Source organism: Crassostrea angulata, chromosome 3 (genome assembly GCF_025612915.1).
Source record: "Crassostrea angulata isolate pt1a10 chromosome 3, ASM2561291v2, whole genome shotgun sequence".
Classification (NCBI taxonomy): domain Eukaryota; kingdom Metazoa; phylum Mollusca; class Bivalvia; order Ostreida; family Ostreidae; genus Magallana; species Magallana angulata.
In genome coordinates this window covers 39,477,334-39,489,597 of record NC_069113.1, presented here as the reverse complement: position 1 = coordinate 39,489,597, position 12,264 = coordinate 39,477,334, and the positions used below count along the sequence as shown (strand labels likewise).

The window sequence follows — 12,264 nt, the reverse complement described above, 5'->3', positions numbered from 1 at the left end:
GGGGTAATTCAGAGTTATTGAAAATTTGTTGTGATTTTTCAAAACTCTTCTTCTCAAAAAACCATTGGGCCAGAAAAGCTTAACTTGTGTGGTAGCATCCTCAAGTAGTGCAGATTCAATTGTGTTTTTTTAGGATTGAGCCACAATGGGGATCAAAATTATACATAGGAATATTTTGAGAAAAATGTTTTAAATCTTCTCAAAAACCAATTGGTCAGAAAAGCTGTTCCTTGTGTAGAAGACAGGTGTAGATTGTCTCAACCTTAGACGAGATTATCCAAGCTTTAAGACAATCTCTGGGGAGAAAGAAAAATATATTATAAATTTAAAAGAGTTTGATTTGAAGTACATCATAAATAACAGTGTTTTTTTGTGTGGCAATTAAATATTTTTAACATGTATACAAATTCATAAACAGCTATAAATTGACAGACATCAGATTTGTTGTTAAAGTAATACACTGTGATATTTAACTAAATTCAGCTATTCAAAATGAAACCTCTAAACATAGCACATTCCCTATCTGTTATCAAATATTGGTCACTTAATATATTGTATTAATTAAATCAAACTTACTTATCATGCCTGTTTTCTGCATGGTGCTATTTCTAACTATGTGATAACAAACAACCCAAATATGACAACTTGTCAATGAGGAAAGTAAGATATATATGTACACTGCTTTTATTCCATATAATACAAAGACAAAAAGTCATGAATAAAAGTTCACACATTAACCATGAACCATAGTTCATGTACTGCAATTCAACATACATGCAGGTACATGTTGTGATATTTGGACTATAGATGGGAATTTTCTATGTTTGTTTATGATTTTTAACTACCATTTAGAATCTATACATAAATTTGTTATTGATATTGTTAATGACTTTTCATTTTGAGACAAATATTTTCACTGATGTGGTGTTGACTGAACTATATCTAGTATTCTCTTCTGTGTAGCACTTTGTATTCCATGAAGTGGATACTGTACGAGTGACTTTTGGTATGAGTATAAAGCAGCCTGGAGGTTCCCTGTCATCTGTTGACAGATCCCCAGGATCTCCCAGGAAATGTCTCTGAATGGATCAAGTACAAACATCCCCTGATCATGGTGGACTAGGATCTGCAGCTGATCTAGAGCTGCTTGTGATATTGTTGTATCAATGTGTCTGTAACATAAGAATTCTAGGAAGTGTAACAGGACAAAGACTGGGATACCTATTGTAGGTTTTCTGTTCTGAGGATCAAACTGTTGTTCTGGTATAAGTTCATTGATATAACATATTCCTTTGACAAGTCTGATATCATCTGCTACAGCCTCTCTGATCTTTGTAGACCAGGACTGTCCCCCTACAGCCTCATTATATCTCTCTCTGTCTACATGTCCTTTATACATCATATATGACTGTGATAACTTGACCTTTGTCATCTCTATAATAGATATAGCTTCCCTATATCTGAGTGTCTTGTAATAATACATGGCGAATGACAACATGTCAGAAACATATCCAAACTTGCCTGCTAGTTTCAGCAAGTGACGGGACGTTTTATCTGCAATATACACCTGTTTGTTGACACCTTTGTACACATTTTGTAATAGAAAAGATGTTTGCTGAAGGATGGAGACCGTAAATCTCTGTAAGAATACAACTTGGTAATGTGTCATTGGTGACTCCACAAACTGTTCTATAACGTGTACGAGTTTGGTAATTTGACACAGATTATATTTTTTTGAAACATTGAAGGACTCCCTGACCAGATCTGCATCGTAATCAACTTCGGACCTCATTATACACTCATTTGTACAAATATAAAGTCTAGGATTGTACAGGACACCAATGATGTGAGACCTGATACAGGAACTCTGTAACAGACAGGCAGGACCTTTTTTGTACAATTCATGTAACTGTAGAAACAGCTTCTTTTGAATTGAGCCATGAACCTTTGTCAGAAACAGGTTGTTTTGTGGGATGAAAAAGTTTGGACAGATCCCCTTATACACCCATTTAAGGAGGAGTTTAAAGCACAGCCAGAAACCGACCAGGAGATTTTGTGGACACCAGTGAGGTAGTGTATTTTGTTGGATGGCCCAGAAAACTGTTGTCTTCATGTGATAAGAACATAACAGTTTATTGGTTTCTTCTAATTGCTGATTTATAACTTCTTTTAAGAAAATTTTTAACAAACCATATGTCAAAAACTGACAGTGGTTCATTGAGTAAACAAGTTTATATTCTGCCCTAGAAAAAGAAATTCTCCATTCTTCATGTTCGTGGAGTCCGAATGGGTGTCCTATTGCTACAAAATGACTTCCATTTCTAACAATGTCACCAACAACTTCAGGATCAGGCCATGAGTGACATCTGTCTATCCATGAAGAGGCAGACAGAGGCCAAAAGTCACAAACAAAACAGATAGCATCGTCATACTCTACTGGTCCTATAAAACCACTACCACAAGGTCCATGTACTGTTGAATTAGGAGTTGCTAAAGAACAAGTTATCTGTCTGTGTATAGAACTAGATATGTAGAGTCTGTCATTCATTCTGACACATGCTGATTTGACTGCACTGTATCTTGTTGGTGTCAGTAACTGAAGTAAAGTGAATCCTGGTGGACTTTCAGAACTGTCAGAGAGAATCAAGGTTGTATTTGCTGTGTGGTAATGCTTAGATTGAGACATGTCCAGGATCACTCGGTGGTTGTTTGGCCAGAACATACTGTCAATATCTGATACCTCCAGTCTGAATCCTTCTCTAGTACTTCCACTCAACATGCGACTAAACCCATCAAAACGACTCACTGGTACGTCCATCATCTCTTTGAAGTCTATACTCTCTCTCCTTATGACCACCTGTTGTGAGGTCCCCACTATCTTACACATTACCACAAACACAGACTCTGAAAGGTGCTGCATTCCTTCACATCTGTCAAATTGGATACTGTCGGTATCAATATGTATACTATATATTGAAATTTAACATTTTGTTTCTCAATCATTATCATTTAATATTTACATTTTCCAGTGTCTTTGCCTGTGATAACACTATAATATAACTCATAATACAAATGACGCCAAATCGAGGCACCAGCGGGGTTTACTTATTAATATTTACATATGTAATCGTACGATGGCTTAAAATTAAATAAATATAAGTAATAAGGAATCATTCTTTGAATATTATGAGATGATAATTTCGGTCGGGGTGTGATCAAATCTATCATAAGGCCCTTCGGGCTGTATTGGATTTGATCACGCCCCGACCGAAATTATCACCTCATTCCTTAACAATATATATGAATCATAATATTTAAAAATTATCCAATAGAAAAGGTACTCATTGTTTCTCATTCAAAATATTTACAAATCATCAAAAAGGAAGTGTACACATTGCCAACATTTAAAATAAAACTACCATTAATGCACTTACATTAGTGGGGAGAGAGACTCCATTTTGAAATAAATCACATATCCTATGAAATTTATGCTGTCATTTTATTTTAAGTGCTGCTATTTTCATGTACAACTCTTTGTTGATAACGGAAGAATGAAATTTAGGGAATAAGAAATGTTCATAGAAAAAAGTATTAATTTAGTAATTGTATAAATAAACATGATTGTTAAGAGTACAAAGACACCAACGTAGAAATTATTTGCATGCAGAGTAAGAGGTGACTACAGGATTTATAGTTCAACAATTTTGTCCTTCCTGTTTTGGTTTAAAATTAAGTTTAACAGTTAGGTGAAATGATATAATTTCAATAATTGTTCAGGCTGGAATGCAAAATGTATTTCAAATTGAGATATGGCAATTAATATGTTTTCGAAGACATGGTATCATTATTTTTAACATTGTTTTTAGCTCGCTTGAACTTGAAGCCAAAGTGAGCTATTCTGATCACTTTTTGTCTAGCGTTTGTCCGTCTGTCTTTTTACTTTTTACATTTTTGACTTTTGTTCCAGAACCACCTGATCAATTTCAACCAAACTACGCATAAAATCATTATTGAGTGAAGGGGATTCATTTTTTTTTTAAAATGAAGGACTATGCCCCCTTTGAAATGGAGATTATGTTCCTTTCTATACGAGTTAAATCAATGCGTGTCAAACTGACTACGTATCTCTGTTAAGGGAGAGAGAGAATGCATGATGAACTCTGATTGTGTGTAAAAATCGTTGAATGTTTGAGGTTTGTTAATAAAACATGTATTTTTATTTGCCTAAATATTGCACATTGTTAGGATTGAAGATAATTGTATCCCCTGGAACAATCACCAAGAGTCTTTTTTACTTCACGGACTTTGACAACAATTTTATTTTTTTGTTTGTTCAAAGCTTTCTGAGCTAGTTTGATATGTTATATGATAGGAAAATAAATCTTCCTTGAGACTTGTATAAAAAAAAACAGATGAGAAATATATCAATGTATTCTAAATTGATCTTTAAAAGAAATGCAATATTGGTATTTCTGATTAAGTACTTAATCAATCATGTATTAATATAGTTATATATCCAAGATAAAATCAAGAACTTCAAACGATGTATTTGAAGATTTATTTTGAATTTATTTATACATATTTAAAAATCCATTCCTCCATTATGAAACAATAACTGTCAGTTGATCATGCTAATAAGGTTAATATATTCTTTTAAGTTAACAAAGCATTGTAAGCTTTTTTTTAAATTTTAAATGAATTATATGGAATATCAAAGAAATAAATATCATGAATTGTTTTAATGTCACAGAAATCCTTCATTTCTTCAAGGGTAATAGGCTTGTTCATCTACATCGGATCTTCCGCGTGATTTCTGGTTTTTCTCTATTCTGTAATGAAAATCCAGTAAATCTAAGTACACAAAAGGGGAAAACAATTTGAAGGAATTATTTTTGATAAGCTAAAGTAAATGAGACTGACCTTTCCACATGCTCATCCAGGAACTTGTAAAGGGAGCGGAAGTCGTAGGCTTCCCCGCTGAAGTCCTTCCACTGATAGGGGAACAACTCAGTTACTCCCCTTGGCTTAAATCTATAATTGAATAAATCACATTCACGGGGACAGTCTGGACGGGATTTGTTTAAAAGATTTAAAAATGAGAAGTTTCCGAATTAAATCCAAAATAATTTTTTATTAAACAGTATATTTACCTGCGCAAGGTTTACAACATACCTGATGGTTTACAACATACCTGATGGTTTACAACATACCTGACGGGTTACAACATACCTGACGGATTACAACATACCTTACGTACGGGGTCCAGGATACCTCCAGCTGGTAGGGCATCTCAACTTCTCCCACATCCACGTGATAGAATTCAACGTCTTCCTTTAGAAAGTGGTTAATCAACATATGGAATTCTGGCTCCGCCGATGCACAGTACCTACAACCTGTATTAAATTAGAGATCATTAACGACCGCTCTGTTGCATCTGTAATTGTGTTCTAAAAGATTAGTAGATAGCGTTTATTCTGAAAAGGCCAAACACTTTGTCCAATAAAAAAGGTGCATGTTTGACCTAGTCGATATTTTAGCGTAGCAATGCAAAGTTATTACTATCGCGGTAGTTTAGTAAGCGTCCTTAAAAATCCAGTCTAGGTCCTATGACAAAAGCTGCTAACTGTAATAGCCCACCCATTTTACTGACCTTTCCGGCAGAAGATAGCTAGAAGTTGTTTCCTGTTATTCAGCACAAAGCGTTCGAATTCGTCCGATGTGACAACTTTTACCAACGTCTTTGGAGGCTCTTTTTCCCGCGATGGTTTTTCAAACGGCATTTTTATATCCATGTACCTTTCCAGTTTTGCATTAGTTCTGTCTTCTCTAGAAGGAACAAACCAACAAGGACATATCATAGCAAAGCCTTAGGCACAAACATAAAAAATTCTTATTTATGTAGTTTATATTACTATATTTTTATGTATTTTTTTTTTATTTTTGGAATATTCTACTTACCCTGCATCCTCCCTGTTCTCGTATCTGAAAAACTTCTCAAGACCATTTTGGGACTGCTTGAAATCTACTTCTTTTTTCTTGGGATGATCAAATGCCTTTGGTGCCTCCCTCTTTGGCCTCTTGTGTTGATTTGTGTGATCCTTTTTCTCTGTTTGTACTCTATGCTCTTTGTTTTCGGCTTCTGGTAGTGGTACCTTTGGTTGACGTTGTTTTTCAGACACGGATGTGACGTCACGCCTTAGTCGTCGGACTTCCGGGACTTGGGATTGAGAGGTCACTGATTGGGAGAGAGGAGACGGGATGCCATGATGCCGGGGACCCGGTAATTGTAGATGCTCTGTTTGTTTGACGTCCTGCTTTCTCTCGAAACCATGAATCGGACATCCCCAGTTGGTAAGCTTAGAAGATTGTACCATTGAACGCCATAATCCTGGAAGTTTACCGCATATCTACAACCACGAAGGCATTCAGCTTGTAAAAGATGTTCATTAAAATAAATTGTTAGAATATTTTCTGAATACTTAAGTCAAGTGATCGTCAGAGTATCTTTGTTGGACTTTCGGCAACCCGTTTTTTTTTTGGAGATTTACGTGGAGAGTATGTGTACTTCACTTTATTTATAGCTCATCATTTTCGACTGTAGTCGTTTTCGGGAAACGAGTGTGAAAATTGTCCCGTAATATTGAGAAAACCACAACCAAACTTTGAAAAAGGGTATTGCAAAGTCCACAGGTTCCCGGGTACAAAATTACGTCCTTTACAAATTATACGCAAATAAAATTAGTATATTTTCAAACATTGTCACAAGGTTTTGGTTTTGTGTCTGTAACAAATGAATCTACACAAAACACGTGATTTGCGACAATAAAATCCACACAGCTTGAAAATAATAGTAAATATAGTTATGAATAGAGGTTTTGGCTGATCGCATCCGGGAAAAAACCACCCTTCTGAACATTAACCGAGACAGAAGGCTGATGTCAATAATTGTATTATTCGTCGATGCCATAAAATGCGACAGAACTAAAAATATTAGCAATATTTGTTCAACAAGACTTTTGACTGACCATTACTGCCACAGTATCAGCGCTGGCAGCAACATCCTGACCAAAGCAGACGACACCATACTGCTGTGACGTCACATCGTCGGAAATCGCAAACATGTTATTGGACGATATGCTATTTGTTGGATTTGAATTTGACACGCCCACAAATTCAAACAATGAACTTGATTGTTGATTGTAACAGAATCGTTTCCCGCCCTGCATCACCCCCCTGGGTCGGGTGTACACCTGGATGGGGTCCACATTTTTGGTTTGGAATTGGTACAGGCATCGATAACGTTTGGCTTCATCTGTAGCCGTCAAGCATTCCTTCAAATAACATTCAAAGAGACACATTGTACACAAATTTTTAAAGTTTTAAAAAAAAAATTTACTACTTTATACTACTATTTTTTTGTTGAAGAAAAAACACACCATGAAAATATTAGCGGAAGCCAGCGATGAAAATGGTTGGTTTCTGTCTTTGATTTCGGTGAAGTACTTTTCCAGATTTAAATCATTAAGCCTTTTGTGGTATATAAAGGGGTTTCCAGCTAGTATGCTTTTTACGCCATCGAGTAAGCTCTCTCGATTTTCTGTCCAAAATGAAAGAATGAAGGCATTATGGTTGGTTGAGGATCAAATTGTGAAAGGCATAGAAAGGTAGTGTTTAACAAACGTCGTTTAAAGGATGGTAACTTTTTACAGAGTATTTGAAGCAAAAGTAGTGAAATTGATTTAAAAAAAATTAAAAGATGAACTTCAAACTTTGCAAATCGGACTTAAGATCGTTTCTTGTTTAAATGAATCGGAATGACTCAGGTCTGTTAATGATGTTGCATTTTGTTGGCGTTTATAGTAAATTATGTTGCTATCATAACTATTATTTACCTTATTATTGATCTACTACATTGTAGCTTGGGTACTGTAACAAACTCGCACACAGATTAAAACTATGCATATAATTAATAAACCTAGCTAGGGCGATTTTGGCATACTGAGACACGTATTTTAGAATGTGGTATTGGTCTAAGAAGTATTGTTATGAAGAACGATTTATTAAGTATGACCTTTATCTCTTTAGTTGTCTAAAAGGCATCATTTTTAAATGAATAACTAAAATAACACTTTTTGAATGTTGTAGAGGTCCATAATTAATAAGTGATCGTAATGAATGACAACGATGTGACTTTTTAATGATTATTGGTCTAAAAGGTATTGTTATGAATAATTACAATATGACTTATATAATGTCTTATTGCTCTATAGGGCATCGTTATGAATAACTTCAACATGACATTCACGAATGCAGTATTGATCTATGAAGTATCGTTATGAATACCTACAATATTACTTTTTGAATGCTGTATTGGTCGATACTGTAGCTATATGAATACCTACAATATTACTTTTTGAATGCTGTATTGGTCGATGAGGTATCGTTATGAATAACAACAATATTACTTTTTGAATGCTGTATTGGTCGATGAGGTATCGTTATGAATACCTACAATATTACTTTTTGAATGCTGTATTGGTCGATGAGGTATCGTTATGAATAACTATAACCTGATTGTTTTAAATGCTATATCGGTTATGAGGTATTGTTTTGCATAACTACAATAAAATATGTCTTTCTGAATGATTTATTAATTGGTCTCTGATTTACAACAATACACCTACATGTAGATTAGATAACCGACACAAGTATTTTCTCACTAAATAGATTATTATGGAGAGTTCAAGTGGACACTCATAACTTCTTGGTCAAGTGGAAAGATCTTGTTAAGGGTCTGATCCCGGATTGACAGTTTCAGTTGGCATGTTTTTATTTATTGTTTGTTTGGTTGGATAGTTTGTTGTAAAAAGGGAGTGTAAAATTTTGAATTATTATCCAATACCAAAATATAGAAAAATAAGATTATGTAATTTGGCAGAATATTGACTAGATGTAATTTGATACATCGTAACATTCATCCGTAGTTCTATTGAGCCTGTCATTAAATTTCATCCACTGAGCTATTTTTACGCACAGTGAAATAGTGTATATTCCAGGAAAAAGAATTACAAAAGCGGGAAACCCTACTTAGCTTAATAGAGGAAGTGACCGTTAGTATCTACGATGTCATCATGATTTTTTTTTTGGGGGGGGGGGTGGAAATTTGTTTTGCCTTGCGAACTGAATGTTACGAAAGACGAATAGGGCCACATAAAAAAATATTTTTATCTCGTAATTACGAGAAAAGATCTCGTTATTACGAGGTAATTATTTCGTTATACGAGAAAAGATCTCGTTATTACGAGAAAAGATTTATATAAAATGGTCCATTTCTGTAAAGACCCCTAGTCGACGGGATCACCCTTTCAGTCTATCTTTTTCTTTCTAGAAACGTTGATTTAATTTTGATTAGTTTTTAAATAACAACGCTCATTATCCATTAATTTCTACATAAAATGATCGGATTTGACATTTTATGTTATATGAATAAGTGGAAAGAGTTTTCAACTTATATATTATAATCCCACTCATAAGTAAATACCAGGTAGTCCTATAGTCGTAAAAACCCAACTCTATTAGTTACAGATGACTTAAATGACTGTATAGTTTCAATCATGGATATATAGGATTTACCCGAATTGTGTTTTAAATGTTCATACACAACCTACATGTTTATTGAAAAGAATTGATTTTGTATATTTACATTTTGGAGTCTGAAAAACAAATTACAAGTATCCTTCTTATTAATAAACAGTTCATTGAATTTATTAATCAATCTGCTTTGCTACTTCTTCTGAAATTTTTTTAAAACTGCTCGGTCCGATTTTATATCAAATTATGTGTACGCGTTTAAACGACGATTATGCTAAGGATGTATAATAATAAACATTGCAGTAACTGCAGAACTGTAGCTCTCCGGGAAAAAATATTTACAGACCGGAGAGCTCAGGTCCACCCATTGAAAAAATTGTATATTTATTGCGCAGAAAAACGTGCGTTAGTTTTCGACTGATTTACCTTATTTATACGCAAATTCTGTGAAAACAATTAGTACCATTAAATTCTTCATGCAATTTACTACTGATATCCCTCTTTATTTGCCTCAGACTTTCATCGAAACACACTACAGACCTCGGAAAATCAAGTATGTTGAATTAACATCGAGATCGAGAGTTGCCATTTTTACATGTAAACAAAGTGCACCACATGAATTTACGGGACTGGTGATGGTGTTTAAAAGACTATCCGAGGCAAGTGAACAGACGATATCAGTAGAAAATTGCATGAAGAATTTAATGGTTCTAATTGTTTTCACAGAATTTGCTTATAAATAAGGTAAATCAGTCCAAAACTTTCCGGGAGAGCTACAGTTCTGCAGCTAACATTGCAGTAGTTCATACACTTTACATAAAGGGAATAGAACAATGTAATGCTCCATTTTAAATAGATCTTTTCTCGTAATAACGAGATAATTAACTCGTAATTACGAGATCTTTTCTCGTAATTACGAGATATTTAACTCGTTATTACGATAATTAACTCGTAATAACGAGATAATTAACTCGTAATAACGAGATAATTAACTTGATAACGAGATATTTTCTCGTGATTACGAGATAAAAATATTTTTATGTGGCCCTATTCGTCTTTCGTAGGATATAGTATAGATATGAGTAATATATATACGGAAAAATATAATAAATACATTTTCATATTAATAAGTCATGACCTTAGCTAATAATCCTACCTAACGACAGACATATGTAAAACAGATCCTCGCTACTGCTTCCAATGGTCACCGCTCTCCAAAAATGGGACTCTGGCAACAGCAACTCGCCATCTTTCATGGCGGGAAATAGAAAATTATTGTGCAGAATCCAAAACCCTTTCTCAGTACCACCATCACTTGCTAATAACCCCTACATAAAAACCGGCGGATTTTTATTTATTACATGTAATAGCTTTAACTATTCAAAAAAGTTTATTTGGTGAAATTCATTTTGACGTGTTATTCTCAAATGTAAGTTGCGGGAGAAATACGCAATTAAAAATATTATTATTATCGTTAAAGTCAAAGAAAACGCTTTCATGATTCTGTAATTTTTAAGAGAGCAGTTTAAACAGAAGAAACCCCTATATTTTTGTGTTTGTTTACCTGCATCCATTTGCTGTGTGTTGGGAATGGCATGCTGTTGGACACGTCCATGATGTTGATCAGGTCGTAAGAGTACAGGAAATACTGGGGGAGGGCGCCATTGGTGACCAGGGTGACTGCCCTGGAAAGGGCGCTGTCTGGCGCCTCGGGGCGGTGGTACTGTAGGTGAGAGGGGGAAAACAATACAATATACTAGGTAATACAATTATGTGATATAAAAGAAAAAAAATCATATCTTATTTTTCACGGATATGATACACTTACAAAATTTAAATTTGATGAGTTTGTTCATCAAAAAATAATGATTGCCAATTACTTACAAGTCAATGCCGAATACACTCGCCTACATGTATTTAAGGTGGTATGGGGCACCCCCATGTTGTGACGTGCTATTTATCGGTATAAACAAATAAAATCAAGTGTAATGTTATGAATAGTATCTTTCCCAAAATTGTCATTTAACAGCGTAGAGAAGTGGGTTGGAGGATTAATTAAGAATCTGTGAGTTTAAATACCAGTGGAGCTTTTATTAAAAACAAATTATTGTTACCTTTCCCAAAAATTTTTAATCATGTTTTTTTTTGGGTGAATATTGTAAAATATGAAAATTCTAAACCGTTGAAAGTACTCTAATCATAATGTACTTTAATCCACATTAATATCGACAGATATCCCATACCACCTTAACAAACTTAGTTTAACTAAACATGCCTACCGACACATCCGAATTGCTGGTACTATCCACATAGAAATGAAAGAACGGCATGGACCGCTGTTGGTAGATAATCCACCAATCTACATCCGTCCCATTCTTACTCGGACAAAGTCCATGACCCCCGGGCAGGACTAATAGCAGAAGGGCGCATAGAATCCTTGTCCCGGTCATTATTCTTATACCCAGATCACAGGGGTGTCGTTTGGGAATTCATGAAATTCATCGTTTTACACTTTACAGCTGTTGGGGGATGTCAATTTCATTTACATGATACTTAACAAAACAAGGAAGGAATATATCCACCAAATCGATTATATCTATCGTCGGATTCAGCTTTCCTATCAGAACTTCAAGAGCTATAGTAAAGTTGTGTGTACACTAAATATTCATAATT

At 34.6% G+C, this 12,264-nt stretch overlaps 1 protein-coding gene and 1 pseudogene across 1 annotated transcript; both read right to left on the bottom strand.

Moving 5' to 3' along the window:
* Positions 1–607: 607 nt before the first annotated feature.
* Positions 608–3,554, bottom strand: LOC128178116 (uncharacterized; annotated as a pseudogene).
* Positions 3,555–4,543: 989 nt separating this feature from the next.
* On the bottom strand, positions 4,544–12,169 carry LOC128176447 (uncharacterized). The gene is made up of 10 exons (XM_052842801.1): positions 11,871–12,169; positions 11,156–11,314; positions 10,748–10,919; positions 7,437–7,597; positions 7,026–7,331; positions 5,959–6,407; positions 5,651–5,826; positions 5,249–5,393; positions 4,921–5,031; positions 4,544–4,829 (listed from the first exon to the last, which is right to left on the bottom strand). Exons 1-10 carry the CDS (start codon positions 12,039–12,041, stop codon positions 4,766–4,768), a joined length of 1,914 nt encoding a protein of 637 aa, XP_052698761.1. The 5' UTR covers positions 12,042–12,169; the 3' UTR covers positions 4,544–4,765.
* Between the last annotated feature and the right edge of the window lie 95 nt (positions 12,170–12,264).